Source organism: Phyllostomus hastatus, unplaced genomic scaffold, assembly GCF_019186645.2.
Source record: "Phyllostomus hastatus isolate PE091 unplaced genomic scaffold, TTU_PhHast_1.1 phas_contig_40, whole genome shotgun sequence".
NCBI lineage: Eukaryota > Metazoa > Chordata > Mammalia > Chiroptera > Phyllostomidae > Phyllostomus > Phyllostomus hastatus.
The window spans coordinates 19314653-19340013 of NW_025333872.1; the positions used below are offsets into that span (position 1 = coordinate 19314653).

Consider the following 25361-nt stretch of genomic DNA (forward strand, 5'->3'; position numbering starts at 1 on the left):
GTCAATTGTATTTCTAATTCTATCACATTCACAAGCAAACGTGAACTTGGCTGGATACTGTAGGAAGGTATAGAAATATGATTATTAATTCATTTAGTAAGTATGTATTAAGCCCATCAATTAGGCTCCAGCCACTGTGCCTGTGGATTGAGAGGTGAATAAACAGAAAACACCTCTGTCTTCATTGACCTTACTGTGACCGAGAACCTGTGCTAAGTGATACAAATAGATCCTTACCTGGATCTCTTCCTTACTCTATGTTTGTATTGTCTGACGGTCACTGTGGCATGCCATTAGCACAGCCCTCAATGTTCTCAGTTTTTTTCTAAATGTTTCCTTTAGATTTGTTCTCTAACTACAGTCTGGCTCCCTCGATGACACTTTGCCCTGTAGCCTCTTTCAAGTAGAAGCTGCTTTTTTCTCCCACACTCTATGTATAAAGTATGGGATGTGTCTTCCTGGGTCTACAGGACCACTTTCAAACCATTCCTCTGCCTTCTATGGTCAGAACTCCCAGCTCCTTTAAAGCCCTGTGATACTGCTATACCCCCTGATATTTCATGACCCTTGCCCTCATTCATTGATGGCTTTAGCACTTGGCCATGGGCTTTTGTACTAGCAGTATTCCTGTTACTGTTCTTGACCTCCGCAGCATCCACGTTGATGACTCATCCCATACCCTGGCCTTCTAATTCCTTGTCAGCTCGATATCCACGGTCATTTTTCCATCCCATGGTTGCTACACCTACACCTCATCTTTTTCATTTCCATTATTTGGATTATTGCCAAAATCTCTTTTACTTGTTCTTCCTGTTTTCGTTCTTGCTTCTGTTTATTCTGTTCACTGCATGACAGCCAGAGTTCTCTTTGTGTATCAGACCATGTCAGTCTTCTGTTCATTACCCTCTGTTGGGTTTGCATCACATTTAGATTAAAATCCAAACTCATGAGTATGGCCAGTAAAGGCACATATACTTATTTCAATTTTGTCTTCCTCATTCTGACTCACTCACTGTGCCATAGCCACATGGGCCTCCTTATGCTCTCTTTAGCACACAAACTCCTTCCTTCTCAGGACCTTTGCATGTGTTTCCTTCGCTGGAGCAGTGTTCTTGGATCTGTATTTGACTGGAGTCCTACTTAAAATGTATGCCTTAGCTGCAGTGCCATGTGCTCAGAGGGGCTTCCCTGGCCACTCAAGTTAAAGTACTCCTCTCCTTTTTACACTTGACCCTTTATTCTATTTTATTTCCAGTGCTTTGGGAATCAGACATTATCTTTTTTCACTTATATTTCTGTTTATTGTCTGTCTTCTCCCATTAGAATATAGTTTCTCTGATAATAGTGTCTTTGCCTTCTTTGTTCATTGCTGGTTGCCCAGGATTATACACATAGTTGTATTCAGTGGCTATTTGGTGATTGAATGAGTAAAAACTCATCAAGGAATTGTGCCAAAGGAAGTAGTTGTGCTGGGTCTTGATGAATGACCGGGCTTTGGCTGGATGGCATAGGGAGTGGCAAGACTGTACCAGGCAGAGCTTGTGGAATGAGGAAAATGAGGAGGTACAAACCACAACTTTGTGATCTTGGAATAACCCAGCTGGCTGGGGCAAAGCGTGCGTATTGGTGGAGTCACAGATGGCTCTTCTACCCTGCACTGTCACAAGCTTCCTCGGCATGATTTATGCCCCTGTTGGAGGCCTCTTTCCTTCACTTAACTGAGTAACAGGGAAAATTATGTTTTATTAACCTTCTCATTGCCCAAAACATCCAATAAATATTTGTTCTGTGGCATATAATTGAAAAGTAGTTCACTATAGATATTGAGGGAAACTTGCATATTCATACTAAGGATGTTGAATATTCATTGATGTTTTGAATTAGAATAATAGTTAAGAAAAATGATTTAGTAATAGTATGAAGGAACAAGAATGTACACATAGAAGGCTTTTCAGTAGGGCTGCCCAGGGAGGCTAGGGACCTGACTGAAAGCAGGTTAGGGATGGAAAAATTTGGTTGTTGCTGTGAAAGCATGAAGAAACTGCATCGCCACTAGAGGGAGCAGGGACCTCAAGCAAAGTACGACCTGCTCCTTTTTATGGGGAAAGTTGAACTTGCCAAGGAATAGCTGAAGGGGTGAGGATTTGTCCTGGGAGGAGGATATTTGAAGAAGTCAGAGAGAATGCAATTAAGACCATGAATGAAACAGTTGTATTGAAAGCACACAATGATATTTTACCTTTGATGCCAAAGGAATGACCTGTACTTCTTTGTTTGAACTGTTGATTTCTTTAATACATTTATTTGAGTATTCCTTTCGAGAACCATTTCTCTTATTTTTGTGTTCTTCTTTGTTTTAAAAGTTCATCTGTGATTCAGCAACTGTGCTCTTGAGCATTTATCCCAGGGAAATTAAATTTTATGATCACACAAAAACCTGTACATTCATTTATTTGAAATCAACCCAAACTGGAAATAGCCCAAATGCCCTAAAGCGAGTGAATGGTTAAACAAATTGTGGTTTAGCTATGCCATGGAATATTACTCAACAATAAAAAGGGAGTGAACTACTGATACCCACAGTAACTAAGATGAATTTCGTGGGAGTTATCCTGAGTAAAAACCTAATCCCAAAACATGACATACTATCTGATTACATAACATACTCGAAATGACAAATTTATAGAGATAGATTAATAGTTTTCAAGGGTGAGGGGGTGGAGGTGGGTGCAGAATGTAGGTAGGGGCAGTTATGAAAGAGAAACATGAGGGATCCTCGCAGTGATGGAACAGTTCCGCATCTTGACTGTGATGGTGGAGGCCGGAACCTGTGACAAAATTACATAAAACGAAATAAACTACAGGAATGCACATGTAAGAGCAACTGAGGAAATCTAACTAAGACTAGTGGGTTATGTCAATGTCAATATCTTGGATGTGATAATATAATTTAGTTTTATAAGATATTACCTTTGGGGGGAAACTGGATATATGATAATATCTCTTTGTGTTATTTCTTACAACTACATGTGAATCTATAGTTTCTCAAAGGAAAAAGTTTAATTAAAATTTTTAAAAAGAATTCATTTAAATAAATTTTAATGTTTTATTTAACCCCCAAGCCAAAATATTTATAATTTCAACATGTAATCAACATAAAAATAGTAATAAAAAGTTCATCTATAATCACAATAAGACATTAATTCTTATAATTTTTGTTTTTATTGCAATTAGAATGAATTTGCAATTTGCAAATTAGATGGAATTTGCAACAAATACTGTGACTGACTTGATAAATCTTCCATGTAACCAAAACCTCTTTTTTTCTTGTAGCTTTCCATCAAATCCTTTCCACCTTGCATGCGTCAGTTACACAAAGCGTTGCGGGAAAACCACCATCTTCGCCATGGAGGCCGAATGCAGTATGGCCTCTTCCTGAAGGGCATTGGTTTGACATTGGAGCAGGCATTGCAGTTCTGGAAGCAGGAATTTATCAGAGGAAAGATGGATCCAGACAAGGTAATAATGGAAAATGGGAACAGTCACTGAAATTTTACTTTGGTCTGAAAACTAAATGGTGTATTTTTTGATACACCATTTAGGAGCATACACAATATGCTCCTGAAATGTACTTGAAAATTCTAAAAGATAAACATGCCTACACTTTCTTTTAGGTGAAAACAAAACCAAACAAAAGACCCCTCATTTTTTAATCTAATAGATGCTAAGCAAAAAATTGGGAGAGTTACATTAATTCCAAGGGGAAGATTGAAACAGCAGTGTAAGGTGTAAAGCAATGCCTAAATGAAGAGTCTTCTCCTCTGTAGGTATACTGCCAGTAGTTGTTATGAGACTGAAATTACTTTCTGAGTTATATTTCTGTAGGAATGTATGTGTATATATAGCTTACAAATATATGTGTGCGTACCTGCCAGTGAGTCAGCTCTGACTCCTGGCAATCCTATGACTGAGTGATGTCCACAATGTCCTGTCCTCAGCAGCCCTGCTCAGCTCCTGTAGACTCCTGCTTATGGCTTCTGTCATAGAATCAATCCCTTTCATATGAGGTCTTCCTCTTCTCCTGCTGCCTTCTGTTTTCCCCCAGCATTATTGTTTTTTCCAAGATAACCCTGCCTTCTCATGACATGCTAGAAGTTGGACAGCTTCAGTTCTGTCATCTTTGCCTCCAGTGATGTTTCAGGCTTAATTTGCTCTTGGGCCCACTTGTTTGTCTTTCTGGCTGTCCGGGGCATTCACAGAGTTCTCCTCCCACATCATATTTCAAACGAACCAGTCTTTTTCCTGTTCGCTGTCTTCACTGTCCAACTTTCACATCTGTACATAGTAACTGGGAAAACTGGGTGTGGATGATCTTAGTTTTGACCTCTAATGACACATCTTTGCTCTTGGTGATCTTTTTAAATTTTTCATTGCTGCCACAATTTCTTGGCTGCAGTCTCCATTTGAATTGATGACTAATCTAAAGCAAGCAAAATCTTTAACAATTTTGACACCTCCCTTGTCTGTGTTGAAGTTGTGTACTTCTTCTGTAAAGTTGAATGTGTTGATGTTCAAATGCAGTCCTGCTTTGGCACTTCTTTCACTTTCATCAGAAGTCATTTCAAATTATTGCCGCTTTCTGCCTGTATGATTGTATTATCTGCATATCTTAAGTTATTGGTTTTCTTATATCAAAATCTACTCTTCTTCCTCTGAATTCTAGTCCATTATGATATGTTCTATGTACAGCAAATAAAGAGATAAAATATACCCTTGTCTGACACCTTTGTCTGTAGGAAACCATCCTGTCTCTCCCAGTTCTATCCTGACCATGACTTCCTGTCCACAAAACAGGCCACTCATCAGGACAGTCAAGGGCTGAGGCACACCCATTTCTCTTGGGACAACCCATAGCTTTTTAGGATCCACAGAGTCAAAGGCTTTACTGTATGTAGTCTGTAAAACATGGAGTAACCCTCTTCTGAAATTCTGTGGGGTGCTCCAGTATTGAGAGAACGTTTGCAATTAGTTCTCACCTGCCTCTTCCTTGTTTGAAGGTGCCAGCTTGAACATCTGGCATTTCTTGCTTCATGGAAGGTAGAACCCTTTGTTAGTTAGGTCACCTTGAGCTTCACTAGACTCGTGTGGGAAATCAGAGCAATGGTCTTGTACTCCTTGGTATCTCCTTTCTTGAAGATTGGGCTGTATATTGACCATTTCCAATCTGGAGGTCATTGTTTTGATTTCCATATTTTTGGACATGTTTTTGTAAGGATTATGACAGATTCTATCTCTGGGACCTGAAATACTTCCATTGGCATGCCATTTGCCAAGGTGGCTTATTTCTTCCCGATACTTTCAGGGCAGCTTTCATTTCACTTTCTAGTGTTATAGATTCTTTTCCCTAGGAATCTTCTTCAAAGGTATCTGTCATCCTTTTGTCTCTTCTTGTATGTATTTTCAGTACACTGTTTCTACCTGCTCTTTATTTTTTTTCCTGGTTAGATAAGGTGCTTCCTTGCTGGCTTGAATTTCCCTTTGATTTCTTGAATCTTTGGTAGCAGTCTCTGTTTTTCGTTTGTAATTGTCCTCTTCTATCTCCTTATATTGCCATTGTAATAATTGCCTTCATTTCTACGTGACAGCTGTTGAAAAGCGAGTTCAGGATCCTAACCCTGCTTTTGTCACCTTTTGCATTTGCCTCTCGTTTGCCACTAACAATTTTTAGTGTTTCTTCTGTCACCCATCTCGATTTATCTTTTGCTTTCACTTCTGGCATTTTTTTTTTTCACATTCCTCCATGATGATATTTCTAGGCTTAGTTCTTCTGGTTCTTGGCCTATTAAATGTAACAGTGCAGTCTGTTTTTAATGTGGACTTAAAATCTAGCAGTAGTGTTTTTTACATTGTATTTTGACTCTACAGTTCCTTTAGTGCTTTCTTCAGCTTTACTCTAATGTTTGTTGTTAACAGTTCATGGTCAGCACCACAATCTGCTCCTGGTCTTGTTTGGCAGAGAGAATACAGCTTCTGTTTGATCTCCGTGCTGGCCATCTGGCGCTGTCTGTGTACACAGTTGTCTGTTCACTTGTCTGAAGCATGGGTTTGTGATTGACAAGTTGATAGCTTCGCACAAATCTATGAGCCAACCTCCTGCTCTATTTCTGACCCTTAGTTTGAGTTTTTTGATGACAGTTGATTCTGCCTTCTTTCCTACTTTTGTTTCTGTATTTATCAGCATGTCAGCTTCTTCTTGCATACTTGTATAAAAGTTTTCATTTTTTTCTTCTCCCGTTTCTGCAGATGGAATATAGATTTGAATGATGATTATATTAATAGTTTTTCCTAGAAGCCTGATTACATATATGCACATATAATGTCATTTTCAGGACTAGGTGATATTAACAAAGTGAAAACAATTTAAAATGTTTTCTACTGTGTTATACTGAATTATGTTATGAAGCATTTTTAGGTAGTTATTGAAAGAACTGTTTTTAAATTTATCTATAATACCCAGGTTCCCAATCCTATTCTTTATTTAATAGTACTAGCTAATGACATTTTATTTTGAAAATATGGTTTCTTGCCTCTTTAAAGCCATGGCACTGTGCTATGAAGTAAATTTTTTATTGATGTATTTCTTGGATTCTTCTTCTTAGTAAAGATAACTTATAAAACCAGAAATATTTACCAAGTACATTTTTCTTTTTTAAAAGATTTTATTTATTTCTTTTTCATTTTTTAAATTATGTTTTATTGGTTATACTATTAAATTTGTCCTGATTTTCCCCCCTTTGCTCCCCTTCACCCAGCACCTGTAACTCCCTCATGTAATTCTCCTACCCTTGTTCATGTCTGTAGGTCATACATGTAAGTTCTTTGGCTATTTCATTTCCTATACTGTACTTTACATTTCCTATACTGTAACTACCCATTTGACTTCTTAATCCCCTTGCCTCTCACCCATTCTCCTACACTCCTTCCCATCTCTTTTAACCTATGGCATTTTAATTACGATGCATCTTGGAGTCGGCTTCTTTGCGTCCATCTTGTTTGGGACTCTCTGTGCTTCTTGGACTTTCATATCTCTTTCTTTCACCAGATCAGGGAAGTTTCTTTCATTATTTTTTCAATAGATTTCCAATTTCTTGCTCTTGTTCTTTCTCTTCTCCTTTTGGTACCCCTATTATGTGAATGTTGTGTTGCTTAAAGTTGTCCCATAGGCTGCTTACACGACCCTCATTTTTTTTTATTCTTTTCTCTTCTCGTTGTTCTGATTGGTTGTTTTTTGCATCCTTATGTTCCAAATCATTTGATTTGATTCTTGGCTTCATCCACTCTACTATTGTTTCCCTGTAAATTGTTCTTTATTTCAATTAGTGTATCTTTCATTTCTGATTGGGTCTTTTTTATGCTGTTGAGGTCCTCACTAAGTTCCTTGAACATGCTTATAACCAGTGTTTTGAACTCAACATCTGACATATTGCTTATCTCCATTTCATTTAGCTCTTTTCCTGGAGTTTCAATCTGTCCTTTCATTTAGGCCATGTTTCTTTTCTCTTCATTTTGGCAGCCTCCCTGTGTTTGTTTCTATGTATTAGGTAGAGCTGCTTTGACTGCCTGTCTCAGCAGTGTGGCCTAATGTAGTAGGTGTCCTGAAGGGTCCAGTGACACAGACTCCCCTATCACCCAAGCTGGGTACTCGAGGTGTACCCTTCGTGTGAGCTGAGTACACCCTCTTTTTGTAGTTGAGCCTTGGTTGCTGTTGGCAGATCAATGGGAGAGATTTACCCAGGCCAGTCAGCTGCAAGGATTGGCTGTGGTACTCTGATGTGGTTTGTAGCTGTCCAGTGGGTATGCTGGCCCTGGGGTTTTCCAGGTGATGCAGGCCAAGGTCAGCCCCAACCTGTGTTTTTCCCAGACCCATCCTACCTGAGTTGTAAAGCATTCTGAGATGGCTGCTACTTGTGTTGGGCTTGGAGATTCTCAGGCAAAGCCAGGCTATGCATCTAGGCTGCTAGTTTCTGGCTGGGGTCACTGAGGCCAGCTGCTTGTTTTAGAGGATTTAGGAAGTTGTAAAGAATGAGCCAAGCCCAGCCATTCACATGGAAAAGCAGCTTGGGTAGGCCCATACGTTGGCTGGGGTGGAGTCTCGGGATCTCCAAGGCTGGTAAAACAGTGTTAGCCAGGTTGATGGAGTCTCAGATAGGCACCAGTCTGTGGGCTCTGTTGGGGGAGGGCCCAGGAAAGGGACAATGGCCTCTGTTCACCTTATGGCAGACACTACAGTTTTTCCCTGTATACCACTGGTGCCTTTCAAGCAGCTATCCTGGTGCTGGAGCTCCAGGGGAGTGAGTGAGTAGGTGAGTTGATGTGTGGGTTCTTCAAGAGAAACTACATGGGGCTTCAGCAGTTTCTTCCACCAATTCAATGCCCACTGTGTTTTGCAGCCAGACATTGTGGGAACTTATCCTCCTGGCACTGGAACCCTGGGCTGGGGACCTGGTGTGCAGCTGGGACTCCTTGTTCCCAAGATATCCCTCCTGAATTTTTATCCACCACACGTGGATGTGGGACCAGCCAGCTGTGCCCCTCCTACCAATCTCGATGGATATGGTTTCTTTAATTTCGTAGTTTTCAGACTTGATTCCACTTGATTTCTGTTGGTTCTGAGCAATGGTTATTCTATATTTTAGTTGTGATTTTGTTGTGGTTGTGTAAAGAGGTGAGCCATGCCTGCTTACGCCACCATGTTAGCCGGAAGTTCCCTAAGTACATCATTTTATAATACTTTATTATGTCTTATATTAGTGTGGTAGTGTTACCATAACAAAATAGCACAGACAGGTGCCTTAAACAACAGAAATTATTTTTTCTAGTTCTGGAGGCGTGCAATCCAAAATCAAGGTGTTGATTTTGTCTTTGTCTGAAAGGTTTGTCTTTTCTGAAACCTGTTTCCCTAACTTCCAGGTAGCCACCATCTCTGTGCTCACCTGGCCTTTTCTCTGTGCCCTCACTTCCCTGATGTCTTTACTTCTTATAAAGACACCAATCAGAAGGGATTACTATCCACCTGTACCATCTTTCTTAATTTTCATTACCTGTTTAAATGCCCTGTCTCCAAATACAGTCACAATTTCAAGTTAGGGCTTCAACGTTTGAATTTTAGGAGGACACAATTCAGTCCACATATCTCTAGCTTCATATATTTTTATAAGTTAAGATTCTTTTACAGTATATCAAAAGCTCTTACAGTTTTTATAGATTTGTTTCATAAACTGTCTTCATTATTATCATATAGAGTCTTAATTTATTATTTAATAGGGTTTTCTTTAAACACAATTTTGGATACTGTTATTAGACTTCCATTATATATATTTTTATTACATTTCATTGTTTATGCTATTATAGTTATCCCCATTTTTAAAGGTAACATTCTGATTATAGAAAATATGAGAAATACAAAAAAAATTACCTGCCATTTCCTTATTGAGAAATAATTACTGTGAACATTTAGCCTTTCTCTGTAACCTAGGTAGCCAGATACCATTGTGCTTTCCCCCATTGTAGATTTTGATGTTATATTATGATTATTTCCCAGTGTTGCTGAGTGATATTTGAAAATACTGTTTGGGTTAGCTGTCAGACGACACATCCTTTGAAAGTGATTTAATATGGTTAATTAACTTTCCCCTATTATTGGGCATATGGTTGTGTCTCTTTGGCTCTGTCATAAATGTTACTGCAATGGATATCCTGAGCACATAAATCCTTGATTATAGTTCTGATTATGTCTTCTGTATATATTCATCAGGTAATAAAATTACCTGGTGGAAACTGTAGACAGTTTTAAAGTTTTGATGTATGCTATGAAATGACTGTTAGGAAAGGTTTTAGATCAGACTCTCATGAAGCTATGTATCTTGCTTTGTCATTGATTTTACATATTATTACTTCAAAATGTTTTTGATATTTTATTAGGAATTTGTATATTAAGTAGGAAGGAGTATTAGGGTTCTCCAGGGAAACAGAACCAATAGAATGCATTACACTGAAAGAGATTATAAGGAATGGCTCATGTGATTATGGAGGCTGACAAGTCCCAAGATCTGCAGTCAGCATTCTGGAGACTCAGGAATGCCAGTTCCAGTTCAAGGGCAAGTAGGCTTGAGACCCAGGAAGAGCTAGTGTTTCAGCTTTAGTCTGAAGGCAGGGACAAATCCATGCCCCAGCTTAAGGCAGTCAGGCAGGAGGAAGTGCCCTGTTACTGGGGGATCAGCCCTTTTGCTTTATTCATATCTTCCAAAGATTGGGGTTGGCTTAGTCCCACCACCGCCAGGGACCAATCTGTCATACCAGTCAACAAATTCAAATGTTAATCTTATCCAGAAACATCCTCAACAGACACACCCAGAGTAATGTTTGATGAAAGTCTGGGCACCCTGTGGCCCAGTCAACTTGACACAAAACCATCTCGGTGGGTAAATCTTTATGAACTGTGGAGAGAGTAAGGCCATAGTTTTGAAGTGAAAAGAGAGAAGCAAAGTTAGCATTTTGGTGTGGCTTGTGCTGTGCAAAGAGAGGGGGAAGGGGAAAGTGACAGAAGGGAAAACTTGCTCTAAATACTAGGCCTTTGGCTTGCACACCTGCTCACTGAACTACCTGTTTTCACATGTATCAGGGATGGCCTATATAGAAGTGTCATCGGTATTTAGTTATTTTTAAACCCGTGTGCTTGAAAATAGTTTTTGAATGGGATTTTTATTTTGCATTGTAAATGTTTTCTTAAAAATTATTGCAAAAGGAAATCAGTAACTATTTTTACCTTTCTAGATAATATATAGCAGTTTGTATATTCATTAGCTTATTATTGATGATAGCAAATCTATTATTTTGACAAAAGATTATAAATTATACTTATGATTTATGGTGTCTGTCTAGTGTTCTATTTTAGAGTCTGTATTTGTAAATACATGTTTATGTTTTTCTCAATGATATCTCTTACATATTTTTGCAGTAAAATGTAATATAGTATCTTTGAGTTTACTAAATATTCTCTTCAGTTTAATAATTGTACCTCATTGTTAATTACATGCACAATTAAAAATACTCTTATGAAATGTAAAAATTGGTGGCTTAAATACCATTGATAAAAAGTGAGTATGGAGGATGCACATTAGACATTTTTTGCAGTGCTCTAAAGGACTCGGCGCGAACCCTAGGGAGGATTTGGAGCAGTCACTTCTGTTGAATGCCTTACTTCCTGACAATGCAATACAGTGTTGTGGTGATGCGGCCAGTTTCGACTGAAATTCTCCTTTACTATTGTTCATTGTATGACCATATATTAGATTTTTTTTCTCTTTATGCTTATGTCCTCATTGGGACTTATTTGAGATACCTTGCTTTATGGATCTGAGCAGAAATTGTGGGTACTCAGCAATTATTTTTGAGGCAACAGAGAAGGGCTTTGTCCCTCACACACATTTTAGCTGTTAACGGTCGTCACTGGCACCTTCCCAGGTCACACTGTCCTGCACTAAATATCTCTTTTCACTACCTCCTTTCTAAAAATTAAGCTCCATTCTTCATGAATTGATTGCCTAATCAGTAGACAGATTGTCTACAGATTGTCTACTGTCTTAACATTCTGAGGCTCACTGTTAGTTGTCTTTTATTAGGAATTCAATATACTAGGTCCCTCTATGGATGTGAAAAGGAGCCAACTGCCTATAGAATGCTTATTCAGAATTGTTAGTTTGGATTATTTTTCTGAACTTTAAAAACCATTTTAAGACTAGCATACACAATCCAGTATATGGTATCAATGATAGAGAGAGGTGCTGCCTTATATAGCTTCTGGTTACTTGCTGCCAGATTATGCTCTTACAATTTAGGGCACTTATCACTAATCATATTTATTCATTTCTTATCTATATCCTACAATGAGAATAAAAAACACATAAAAGCAGGCATCTTGTCTTTCTTGTTCATCATTGCATGTTTAGGCACCTGGAACAGTGCCTGAATCGTAGTAGGCACTCAATTATTGCTCATTGAGTGACCTGAAGAATAAGTCCCCAGAGATATAAATTCATGGAAAATCTATTTTTCCCAAATGTCTTTACATAATCTTACATAATCAGTACTATATAACTGTTTGTTAATATGCTGTTATCCCATTTATAGTGAACTTGATGCTGAATTACAGCAAGAATTTCAGTAGGACCTGAAATTTGCATAGGAAATATTGATTTTATAACTTAGAAGGAATTTCTCATCATGGGCTTGCCAAAGGGGTCTGTGGTTTAAAAAAAAAGGTTATCATAGTAGAGGACAGGGCTTCTAGTTTACTGTGTTACACTTAGTTAATTGTTCAGAAACTGCCATTTTCATTTTTTTCCCCTGCTAAATTAGGACTAGAATACTTATACTGATCTATGCTTATTGAACTTTGTACACACCGTCTTTGTAACTGCTGTCTTTGTCGCATGTGTGTCTTAGGACTGGATTTTGCACCACTTGAGTGCAGGGACTATGACTTTTCCACTGTGGGTCTCAAGGGCTTACCTTAGGACAAGACCTGGCAACCCATCGATGTTTGCTGAGTGTGCAGTAAAAGTCTGCCCAGGCTTTACAAGTGGCTTTCAGTATGAGAAAAGAAATCATCTTTGTTTCTTTTTAGGTAGAGCTATACTTCTAAAAAGTTATAAAGTATTATTACTAATTTTTGTAGCTAGCCAAATTTGTTGTCTTCCATGTATTTCTCTAAATCAAAATACAAGTTGGAAGAATATGCAGCTATATAAGAAGGGGTAAGCAGTTATCATCATTATTAATGTCTAGAAATATATACTCAGTTACAAATATATTAATAATGTAGTTGTCAAATTATGTCTTGTTAAGAATACAGAAATATGCATATGTATATATATGCGTACACATGTATGCATACTCTGTCTACTTTGCATCGATCATTCAGCAGCTTTTTATTGAGTGTTCACAGTGGACAGGACACAAGCCCTTCTCTATGAGGACTTTTCAGTCTCCTGGAAAAAACTGGGTAGATATAAATATACAAACTCAGCATGGTAATTGCTGTGGTAGAGGCGGTCACAGGATTCTACAGAACAGAAGGTGGAGCTGGTAGAAAGGAGAATAGTTACTGAGTGTGTCACTGAGTGAAGATGTTATATTTGCCAGGTAAAATTAAGGAGTTAGCCAGAGAAAGAAGCAAAATACCATGTTAAGGGAGCAGCATTGTTGAAGGACCTTAGATGAGAGAGTGTAGCCCACCCTTTCAGTAGTGGTACCCTGAACAGTAAAGGTGTGATTGCAGCTAGAGATGAGTCTGCAGACCTAGGTGTTTTTTTTATTTATTATTTTTATTATTTTTTAATGTTCATTTTTTATGGTATTTATTTCCATTACTATTTATTCTTCTTATACTCTCTTCTACCTCAACCCATCTCCACCTCCACAACCACCACACTGTTGTCCATGAGTCCTTTTTCTTTTTTGCTCAATCCCTCCACCTAATTCCCCACTCTCCACGCCTGCCCCGAGCTGTCAGCCTGCTCTCTATGAGTCTGTCTCTGTTTTGCGTGTTAGTTCAGTTTGTTCATTAGATTCCGCATATGAGTGAAATCATATGGTATTTGTTTTAAAAATAATTACCAAAGATGGATGGATTAGTAGGCCAGGAGGAAGTGCTAACTGCCAACTGGGATCAGGTCAGCTATAAGGCTCAACTGATAACTGTAATTTAGTTAAAAATATATATATAATTTCATATATTTTATATGCATGTTTATATATGAAATACATAAACAGATAATTTCATAATTTTGAATATTTACTAAAATTGTATAGTGAATGTGGGGATGTTTTGAAAGTATATTGACAAAAAATAATATGAACAAAAATTCCACTTATTTTCCCACTTGGTACACATTAATTTGGCCTCTCTAAATATGGATTTCTGATCATCTGGGCCAGTAATGATTTTTTTAAAAATGAGCAGTCCATTTGGTTAAGATTTTAATCTTTAACCTATTTGGCAATAGGATGAGTTGAGAGATAGATGTAACTAGAAAACAATTTCAAAACACAGAGAAAGGGAAGGTATTGTTGAGGTAATGTGGAATAAGGAAGTTATTAAAGTAGATGACGTTTCAGATTTCTTCAAGATCCTTTTTGAATTAGGATGTGAAGGAAGTGAATGACATGGGTTTGTAGAGAGATGAGTAAGGATAAGAAGATACACTGAAGAAGGGATGAGGGGAGGCAGGGCATTGTTGGCTTTTTCGTTATTTGTTTTTCTTCTATTACCTTATAATTTGTCATTCACTGAGTCTTTTTTCCCTTTTTTGTCATCTGGTTTGGGGTTGTTGTGATTTTGGATTGTTGTCATTCTTAAATCTGTGCTTTCAGACTTCTTGCATTTTACCTGGTCAGTATATTTGAATGTTTTAATTTGGATGCATATTATACTAGAGTATAAAGGCTTTTAGTATTAAAATATCAACCACTTGCAAGAGAATATTCTGTTGTTATGAATGACCTTATAACAAACTAATTGCTTTAGGTTATACTTTACTCCAATAATATTAGTTTCATAATGTCAGGTTTTTATGTTCAGATTTAATTGCATATATTGAGTATGAATATTTATGATATATTAAAAAATTTAAGTGAAGCCTTTTCAGTTACCCTTGTCAGTGGGAGTTCGGGACATTTGAAAATTGCTTTTGGGTTGTCAAATAGCATTCTTTGGATTTGTGAATGATTCTGCAAGAGGTATTGAAGCTTTGAGTATCCTATTCTTTAAATAATTTCTTAGATTCCTAAAAGAAATGCATCTGTGTTTTCTGTAAATAAACTATATAATTAATCTCAGTACAGTTTTATGCAAGTGTTTCTTAGTTGTAATTATTTACATGCCAGTGTACCTGAGAAAAAGCCTCGCACTTTGTACAGGGGATACATTAATCGAACCTAGGTTTATAGCATGAACATATATACTGCTATAATATCTGTTCACTTGGAACTTGGATATTAAATCACTTCAGCCGCTAGCTTTGTTAAAAATAAATTGAACTGGATAATTCTTATAATAAATTCAAAGTAATGTGTCCTCTTAATCAGATTGCTTATATTGTTGTTGTTCGAATGGCTTTGACCTGGCTGCACTGGATATTAAGCACAGCGTAGATCATGTTTATTTTATATAGCTGAGTTCCTGTCCTGATGATAGCATACTTAAGGTGTACTACATGTTGTTATAATTGGGTCAAGGAACATTTAACACTATTTAAAAAGCTTATCTCTTGTCCCAGAACCCAGCTTGCATCATGACTTAGAACAGACTTACGTTGTTAAAAATTGACTACCAAAGGATTAAATATTGGCTGGTGCTGAAGAAGGGAACGTGAATGTATGAAGCATATTTATCACTCCGGTTTTTGTTTATAAGACCTCGGGTTCTCCCAGGAATGTACCAGGAGCATCAGATCAGCATCATCTGGGAATTTGTGTGAAATGCAAACTCTCTGAATCAGACTCAGTCTGGAGCCAATAGTTTGTGGTTTCGTAGTCCTTCCAGGTAAAATTGATGCATATAAAGATGGATAAACTATTATCTTTTTATTTTTTAAATATATTTTATTGATTATGCTATTAGAGTTGTCCCAGTTTTTCTCCTTTGCCCCCCTCTGCCTAGTACCCCTATACCCTCCATCAAATGCCTGCCATTAGCTCATGTCTATGGATGGTGCATATAAGTTCTTTGGCTTCTCCATTTCCTGTAATGTTCTTAACCTGCCCCTATCTACTTTGTACCTACCATTTATGCTTCTTAATCCCTGCACCTTTGTCCCCAATCTCCCCCTCCCCTCTCCCAGCTGACAGCCTTCCAAATGTTCTCTGTATCTATGGTTCTGTTCCTGTTGTGGTTGTTTGCTTAGTGTTTTGTTGTTTTTTTTTTTTTTTTTTAGATTCAGTTGTTGATAGTTGTGAATTTGTTGCCATTTTAATGTTCACAGTTTTGAACATCTTTTTATTAGATAAGTCCTTTTAACATTTCATGTAATAATGACTTTGTGGTGATGAACTCCTTTAGCCTTACCTTGTCTGGGAAGCAGTTTATCTGCGCTTCCATTCTAAATGATAGCATTTCTGGATAGAATAATCTAGGTAGTAGGTCCTTGCTTTACATCACTTTGAATACTTCTTGTCAGTCCCTTCTAGCATGCAAAGTTTCTTTTGAGAAATCAGCTGATAGTCTTATGGGAACTCCCCTGTAGGTAACTAACTGCTTTTCTCTTGTTGCTTTTAAGATTCTCTCTTTATGTTTAACCTTGGGTATTTTAATTATGTTGTGTCTTGGTGCAGACCGCTTTGGGTCCAACTTATTTGCAACTCTGTGCTTCTTGGATTTGTATGTCTAGTCTATTTCCTTCACCAAATTAGGGATGTTTTCTTTCAGTATTTTTTCTAACAGATTTCTAATTTCTTGTCTAATTTGCATTCTCGTCTCTTTCTGGCACCCCTGTGATTCAGATGTTGGTACACATGGAGATGTCCCAGAGGCTCCTTAGACTGTCCTCATTTTTTAAATTCTTTTTTCTTGCTGTTCTGATTGAATGCCTTTTTCTTACTTATCTTCCTAATCATTGGTTTGAATCTCAGCTTTATCCCCTTCACTGTTGGTTCCCTGTAGATTTTTCTTTATTTCACTTAATGTAACCTTCATTTCTACCTGGGTCTTTTTTATGCTTTTGTGATACCCAGTGAGTTCCTTGAGCATCCTGGTAACCAGTGTTTTGAATTCTGCACATATTTGGTTGGTTATCTCTGTTTAACTTACTTCTTTTTTTGGAGTTTTATCCTGTTCTTCCATTTGGGCCACATTTCTTTGTCTTCTCAGTTTGGCAGCCTCCCTATGTTGTTTTCTGTGTATTGCGTAGAGCTGCCTTGACTCCACGTCTTAGTATAGCGTGGCCTATTGTAGAAAAGGCACTTGTAAATTATGTGGGGAAGAGCCTTTGCTAATGGCCAGCGTGTCACAACCTGATTCACCACCTTGTGGCTTTGTGTGGGGGGATGGCTTAGAGAGGGGACAATGCTGCTGCCTGGCTTCTAGAGGTTTGTCTGGGAGAAAGCTGTCTCCTGGCACTTGCCCTGTTTCCAGTTGCTTCACTTTTTCCACATATACCACAAGTGCCCTTCTAGTTCTTGCACTGGTGCTGAATCCCAGAGCGGGTGAGTCTGTATAAGTCCTAAGTTTGTGTGGGCCCTTTAAGAGGAGTTTACTGAAAATCCAGCAATTTCTTCCACTGCCCTAACCCCCACTAGTTTTTACGGCCAGAAATTATGGGGATTTATCTTCCTGGTGCTGGAACCCTTGGATGTATTATCTGGCTTGGGGCTGGTATCCCTCCTCCTGAAGTATCCCTCCTGATTTTCTCCACTACAAGTGGGACCAACCGTTCCACCATCTCTCTGTGTGATACTGTGTTTCTGTGTCTCTCCGCCCTTCCTACCTGTCTGGATGAATGTGGCTTCTTTAAATCCTTGTCCGACTTCCATACAGCTCAATTTTCTGATGGTTCTGGGTGATATTTGTTTTGTGGTCTAGTTGCATTTTTTCTGTAATTGCATGAGGAGGCTAGAATGTTTACCTATAGCTCCATCTTGACTGGAAGTCTATTTTTTTATTTTATTTTTTAAATTATATTTTATTGATTATGCTGTTACAGTTGTCCCAATTATTGCCTCTTTGCCCCCCCCTCCAACCAGCACAACCCACTCCCTCAGGCAATCCCTACATCACTGTTCATGTGCATGGGACATGCATAGGTTCTTTGGCTACTCCCTTTTCTGTACTGTACTTTATATCCCCATGCTTATTCTGTAATTACCTATTTGTGCTTCTTAATCCCCTCACCTCTTGACTCATTCTCCCACATCTGCCTCCCATCTGGAACCATCAAAATACTCTCCATATCCCTGATTCTGTCTCTGTTTGTGTTTGCTTAGTTTGTGCTTTAGATTCAATTGTTGATAGATATGTATTTATTACCATTTTATTGTTCATAGTTTTGATCTTTTTCTTAAATAAGCCTCTTTAATATTTCATATATGAATGGTTTGGAGATAATGAACTCATCACCTTTAGTTTTAGTTTTTTCTTGTCTGGGAAGCTCTTTATCTGCCCTTCGGTCTAAATATATCTTTGCTGTGTAGAGCAAAGATCATTGCTTTTCATGACTTGAATATTTTGCCAGTCCCTTCTAGCCTGCAAAATTTCTTTTGAGAAATCAGCTGATAGTCTTATGGGAATTCCCCTGTAGGTAACTAAACTACTCTTCTCTTGCTGCTTTTAAGATTCTCTCTTCATGTTTAACCTTGGACATTTTAATTATGATGTGTCTTGGAGGGGGCCACTTTGTATGTATCTTGTTTGGGACTCTGTACTTCCTGGACATGAATGTTTACTTTCATCATCAAATTAGGGAGGTTTTCTTTTACTATTTTTTCAAATATATTTCCAATTTCTTGCTCTTTCTCTTCCCCCTGTAGCACCACCAGGATGCAAATATTGGACAATTTGAAATTGTCCCATAGACTGCTTATGCTATGCTTTTTTTTTTTTTAATTCTTTTTTTCTTCTTGTTTTTCTGTTTGGTTGTTTTTTGTTTCCTTATATTCTAAGTCATTGATTTGATTCTCAGCTTTATCCACTCTACTGTTGTTTCCCTGTAAATTGTCCTTTATTTTAATTGTGTATCCTTTGTTTCCAACTGGATATTTTTTATGCTGTTGAGGAGCTTACTAAGTTTCTTGAGCATCCTTACAACCAGTGTTTTGAACTGTATATCTGATAGATTGCTTTTCTCCCTTTTGTTTAGTTCTTTTTCTGGAGTTTTGATCTGTTCTTTCATTTGGGCCATGTTTCTTTGTCTCCTCATTTTGGCAGCCCCCCTGTGTTTGTTTCTATATATTAGGTAGAGGTGCTATGACTCACTGTCTTGGTAGTGTGGCCTAATGTAGTAGGTGTCCTGTGGATCCAGTGACACAGCCTTCCCCTATTACTGTCACTAGGTAATCAAAGTGCACCCTTCATGTGAGCTGATTACACTGTCCTCTTGTAGTTGGGCATTGTTTGCTCTTGGCAGGTTATTGGAGGGATTTACCCAGGCCAATCAGCTATTAGGACTGGCTATGACCACTGACCACCAACCTCCACCCTCCGTGGAGGAGCAACTGTGCAGGAGCAGTGTGGTAGTGCTCAACATGGTCTGTAGCTGTCCACTGGGTGTGCAGGCTCTGGGGTCCCAGGTGATGCAGGTCAAGGTCAGCCCCCACCTGTGTTTTGCCTGGTGCCACCCTACCTGAGTTATAAAGCAATCTGAGATGGCTGCTACTTGTGCTGGGTTTGGAAAATACCAGGCCAAGCCAAGCTGTGAATGTAGGCTGGTTGTTGCTAGTGCCGTGCTTGGGGCCACATAGCAAGAAGTACAGGTCCTGGGGCTTCACTGAGGCTGGCTGTTGCTTGCTTGAGAAGATTTAGGAAGTTACGAAGCATGAACCAAGACCAGCCATTCATATGGAAAAGTCATAGTTTATAGCTTATGTGGCCCTGTAGGTTTGTGTGTGATGGAGTCTTAGGGGATCTCCAGGAAAGAGCTGACTCTGATAGCCAGGTTGATGGAGTCTCAGATATGGTACCAGCCTACCCACTCTGTGGCTTGTTGGGTGAGTGTTCAGCAAAGGGACAGCGGCTTCTGACCACCTTTTTGTCTGGGAGGAAACTGTCCCTCTCTGTTGGCCTTGCTGCCATACACTTCATTTTTCTCCCTGTGTGCCACTGATGCCTTTGAAACTTTTATCCCAGTGCTGGAGCCCAGAGGGAGTGAGTCTGAGTAAGTCCTGAGTGGGTTCTTTAAGAGGAACTGCTTGGGACTCTAGAAGTTTCTTCTACCAACTAAATCCCTGCTGGTTTTTCACCCAGAAGTTATGGGGACTTTTTTCTTGGCACCAGAACTGTGGGCTGGGGAGCCTGTTGTGGGGCTGGGACTCCTCGCTCCCAAGATATCCCTCCTGAATTTTTATGCACCACACATGGATATGGCACCAGTCCTTACCGTGTCTGTGCCCCTCCTCCCAGTCTGGATGGATGTGGTGTCTTTAATCTGTAGTTGTCCAACTTCCATTCAACTTGATTTCTTATGGTCCTGAGTGGTGAGTGTTCTATATTTTAGTTGTAATTTTGATGTCATTGTGCAAGGAAGCTAGCCATGTTTATCTATGTCACCATCTTGAATGGAAGCCTTTTATTTTTGATTGAATATATTGGGGTGACAGTGGTTAATAAAATTATTTAGGTTTCAGGTTACAATTCTAAAATGCATCATCTGTATATTTTATTATGTGTTCCCCACCCCCTGTCAAGTATCATTCCAGATCATTTGTCCCCCCTTAACCCTCTCCTACCTCCCCCACCCCCCTTTAACCTAATCCCTTCACCCTTTCCACTCAGCTACCCCCCAACTCATGTGTGCCCCCCCAACTCATGTCTGCTGGCTGTCAGTCTGTTCTCTGTATCTGTGAGTTTGTTTTTATTTTATTAGTTGATTATGTTCATTAGATTCCACATGTAAGTAAAATTATATAGTATTTGTTTCTCTGGCTGGCTTATTTCATTTATTATCATATTCTCCAGGTCTGTCCATGCTGTCATAAAAAGTAAGATTTCCTTTTTCTTTTGGTGATGGAGTGGTATTCCATTGTGTAAATGTAGATGTTGCCCTTATAGAAATCTAAATTGGTTTTAGCTTTTCAAAATATAGGCATTGAAATTTTTCATATCTTGTTTGTTCTCCCGTCCACTTCTATTGGCAGTTTGTTTTAGCATAATGTATTGTCCTTTGTCAATACGCTGCACATATGCACACACATATATGTATTTGGGCTGCTCTTGTCTGCCAGGTACTAGTAAATACTCAATGAGTATTTTACAGCAGAGTTTTTCAGCTGATATATTGCTAATGAATTTCCAACACACTCCAATTTGATCCCATGAACCCTTGAGAAGGCTAAGCTGGGCTTGGAGTACTCAAAAACTAGTTGCCTTCAACTGTGAGGAGTTTCTACTATTTGTCCTATAGTACTTTACAAGTATAATTTTATGTGCTCAGTGACACGAAAAAGGTTGGGAAGAACTAATATAGAGTTCATCCTTGGAGTCAGACTGGGTTCAGATTTGGCTCTATTATTGGGAAAAAAACTGTGCCCTTGGCACATTACCTAACATGGCCATCACCTGTAGAATTTGGATAGTAACTATGTTTCCATATATAGGTATATCTATCTACTTATCTGTCTACATTTCATTGACTGTGGGGCAGATTCTGAGATTCTGTAAGTGCTAGTTATTCTAACACTTCATAGGAAGGAGATGTTAGCTTGATGTGAAGTGATCAGTAAAGTTTCCACAGGTAGAATAATAACATTTGTGCTGGCTTTTAAAGAGGTTCCTATAACTTAGAATGGAGAGGAAGGTTAAGGGGAAAGAAAGGAGTTAAGGACTGAATTCCAGTGGAGAGTTTGTTTTAGGGAATGTTCAAGGGGCACAGACCAATGGGATGGATTCCATGGCAAGGAGGGCAGAATTTCATAAGGGAGATTGAGTGTCTGATTTCTGGCCCCGCTTTAACAAGGTGCTTCTGTCTTTATCTTTACATGCTATAATTCTCTGTAAGATTTCACTTAAAAGTTGGATTTTGGTACTTACAATGTTTAAAAATTACTATCCTACTTTATTTGTAGTGTAGAATTTAGGAAAATAGTAAGGGAATAAGGAGAGAAAGGATAGAGGAGAAAGAGACATTAGTGTGAGAATATAGGTGCTATAAATGAGATTTGTTTTTTAGTCAAGAGAAAGCCATTAGTGAATTTTAAATGGGGGGAACTTTTTTGAGGTGATTAATGTGGAAGTGGTATGCAGAGTTGAAATGGAGAGAGACTAAGAGTAGGATACATTGTTGACTTGATTAGGTCTTGTGACAGTGATAAGGACGAAATGGAAGGGATGGATTGTAGAAATGCTTTGAGGGACAGTTTATAGGAAAGCCTGAGGAAAGAATTAAATATAATTCAGGTGGTCAACCTATGGAAAATAGAAAAATAAGAAGCTCCATTAAAATAGGTAACATAATGTGTGGTGAGCTGAATTGTCTGGGGTTAGAGTGGAGGAGAAATGGGTCATGAGTTTGGTTTTAGGTGTAAATTTGAACAGATGTCCAAGTGCAAGTTCTTTCTGGTTGATTAGTTGGCTTGTTTGTTCTTTCCTTCATTCATTCTGTAATTATTTGTTAAGTACTTACACTGTTAAAGGCACTATTTCTTCTGTGAGAAGGAACGTGGAGATGTTGGTTTGAGGGTTAAAATAAAAATGGGAGGAAAATCTTTTGAAGGTAAATAAGTTGGCAGATAGAGAGTACAGAGAGAAATGTGTAGAGCAGAAGACTCAACTTAGAGGAATACCCATTGCTTGGAATGGAAAGGGAGGAACCTAAAGTGAAAGCAGAGTTATCAGAAAAATTGGGGTAGAAGAGAGAAATCAGTTTGGAGGCCTAGGCACTAAGAAAGAGGACAGTTTCAAAAGTAAGGTGTACTTCGTTCTTTCAGAACTGAGAAGGGCATGGATATTGGTTTTAGAAAACTAAGAAAAGTACAGAGCAGGAGACAGACTTCCTAGTTTCCTTGAACACAGGAAGCAGTGGAGGCAATGGAAATAGAGTGTTCCAGAAGTTTGAGATGTCAGGAAGGAAAGAAACAGAACATCTTAGCTATAAGGGTGACTGTGCCAGGCAAAGATTATTTTCAGGTGTGGTGGTCAGAAGCAGTGAAGCTCATGGAAATGGAAAATGTGTGGGGAATAATTGAGGAAACCGAAAATTTATAAATATACATTTATATTGTGGTTGTTATATAATGTGACTCTCCCTTCCCATGCAATGCTCCCTGTGAGTAGGGAGCTTTTCTGTCTTCTTCTCCTCCTCCTCCCTCCTCCTCCCCCTTACCCCTCCTCCCTCCCCTCCTCCCTCCCCCTCCTCCCCCTCCTTCCTCTTCCTCTCTCCTCCTCCCTCCTCCCACCATATACCCAACACTTCACACAGTGCCCAGAGTCGTGCATGTTCAATAAAATTTGTTGAATGAATGAGTGAATGAATTGTGTAAGGAGTTCAGTGCGGATGTCTATTTGTCTGACACTTCAAAGATATATTAAAGATTTGAAGTTGGTAAAGAAGTGTTTAAAGGAAGAAAGGAGCTGGGGAAGCTCATGCCCATCTATTCAGTAAACTGCCCATCTTTTCAGTAAACTGAACAGGGAGATCACTTACCAGAAGGATCTGATGCAGTTAGGGCTTTAAGAAAAGGTCAAGAGAATGTAGAACAACACCTTCTGGAAGTATGCTAAGGAGTTCACCTATATGATAAATAAAAGATTGCTAAGCTACAGAGATTACAATTTGACTATTTACTGAGTGCCTAGCATATTCCAGACACTATAATTAATACTTTATGTACATCATCTATGGAGATAGGTGTTATTTGTCTAGTTTACTAGTGAGAAAACTGTACCAGGCCATATTGGTAATCAGCTGAGTCAGCATTTTCCCTCACAGTGTCTTGTGGCCCTAGAGCAGAAGCAAGAGAGGGCATAAGGTAGAATTCATTCAGGTTTAGAAAATGGCAAAGCAGGCATGCTATTAATAAATCCTTTTTTGTTTCTTACTTAATCTTATGACACTGTGAGATAAATATTATCCTCCTTTTATGGAAAGTGTAATGAGCTTTCCCCAGGCGGCAAGGGAGAGTGGTATGTGATCAGAACTGAGTGAGAACCCAGGTCTGTTTAATTCCAAACACTGCTTTCTCACACCCCCAGGGAAAAGAATAAACGTATTATTTAGGTTGATGTTGATATGATCAATCATGGAAACTTAAGACACAATTTACAATAGAGGTTTTTAGTTCTATTTTTAATCACTTAGAACTTCAATCACTTCATTAAAATGGGGACAAAAGTAATTTAACAACTACTAAAATGTTGCAAAGAAATAAATATATGCATGCAATATTATGTCTATACTATACTAAACCAGTATTAGTCAATGATTTTAAAATGAAGCATGGGTTATTTTATAATCATTCATATGTTTTTTCAATATAAACCTAATACCTATAGACTCAGACCTTAATTAGTTTACTAATTAATTATGTTAATTATAATAATTAATTATGTTGTAGGGCTTTCTTTCAAAGAAAACCTTGTTTTGTTTGAATATTCATATTAGCAATAACCTAGGAAAGTTATTTGTATGTAATAAAAAGTAATTTCTTACCAAAGTAGTCTGTCTCATCATCATCAGTATTGTTATTGAGCAGCAATTTTAAAGGTACCCTTAACAGTTACCAAGCCATCTAGAATATACTTTTCAAATTTTTTTTAATAAACTTTCTATTGTAGTCTCTCTTTCAAATATTTTAATGTATAATAAAGATGTGTGCATATTAAGGGTTTAACTCTTACTGCCATGCCTTCCATTGCCTTTGGAATACAAATTACAGATAACACAATATAAGGATTAATACTAAAACACTGACATCAGCAGGTTGGACTGACTTTCATGAATTGTCAACAGGCTAGCAAGTCACATTTTCAATTAAATTATGTATTGTGTTAAGTCTATCATTAGAATAAAACAAGTGTTATCCCTACCTCCCAACACTATTCTGGTAGCAATTAGCTTTAGCAAGTCTAATTTCTTTTGGTGTTCTACTCTAAATGCTTTTTAATTCTTAAACTATGAAAATGAGATAAAAAAGCAGAAAAGTTCAACTTTAAACATTCATTTACAACCATTTTATCAGTGGTACCTTATGGATTAAAATTGTTATAAAATGACATTTTATCCAACATTTAAAAAGATAGGTTAACATTTTGTTAATACATGCAGTGTTTTTAGGAGAAAATGACAATAAGGAGGTACTAGTTTAAGTTTTGAAACAGTTTGTCTTAATTGCCATGTGCTGGTGGTAAATTGTCTCCAGAAAAACTAGGTATGTATATGTTCCAAAATGGGCCAGACTTCTGATACTAAGGGATTTTTCTTTGGACAATGTATTAAAGTCAGGAATCTCAAGGGCTTGGTGTATGGAGAAGGTATTTCTTGGCTTTCTTTAACAACCCATATGTCTTTATTACTCTGAGCCCTCCAATAAATCTTAATTTTTTTTTGTTTTTGTTTTAAAAAAATTACTTGGCACTATCTTCCCAATTAGTTTACTTC

The 25361-nt window shown here is 38.1% G+C and overlaps 1 protein-coding gene across 5 annotated transcripts in view; it reads left to right on the top strand.

The window, feature by feature from the left end:
* PRIM2 (DNA primase subunit 2) overlaps positions 1-25361 on the top strand; it is a 377158-nt gene that overhangs the window by 270651 nt on the left and 81146 nt on the right. For all 5 annotated transcript variants that reach the window (XM_045843197.1, XM_045843198.1, XM_045843199.1 and 2 more), the window contains one exon: positions 3334-3519. In XM_045843197.1, the coding sequence (XP_045699153.1) occupies positions 3334-3519 (186 nt within the window). The remainder of the gene's footprint in view (positions 1-3333; positions 3520-25361) is intronic.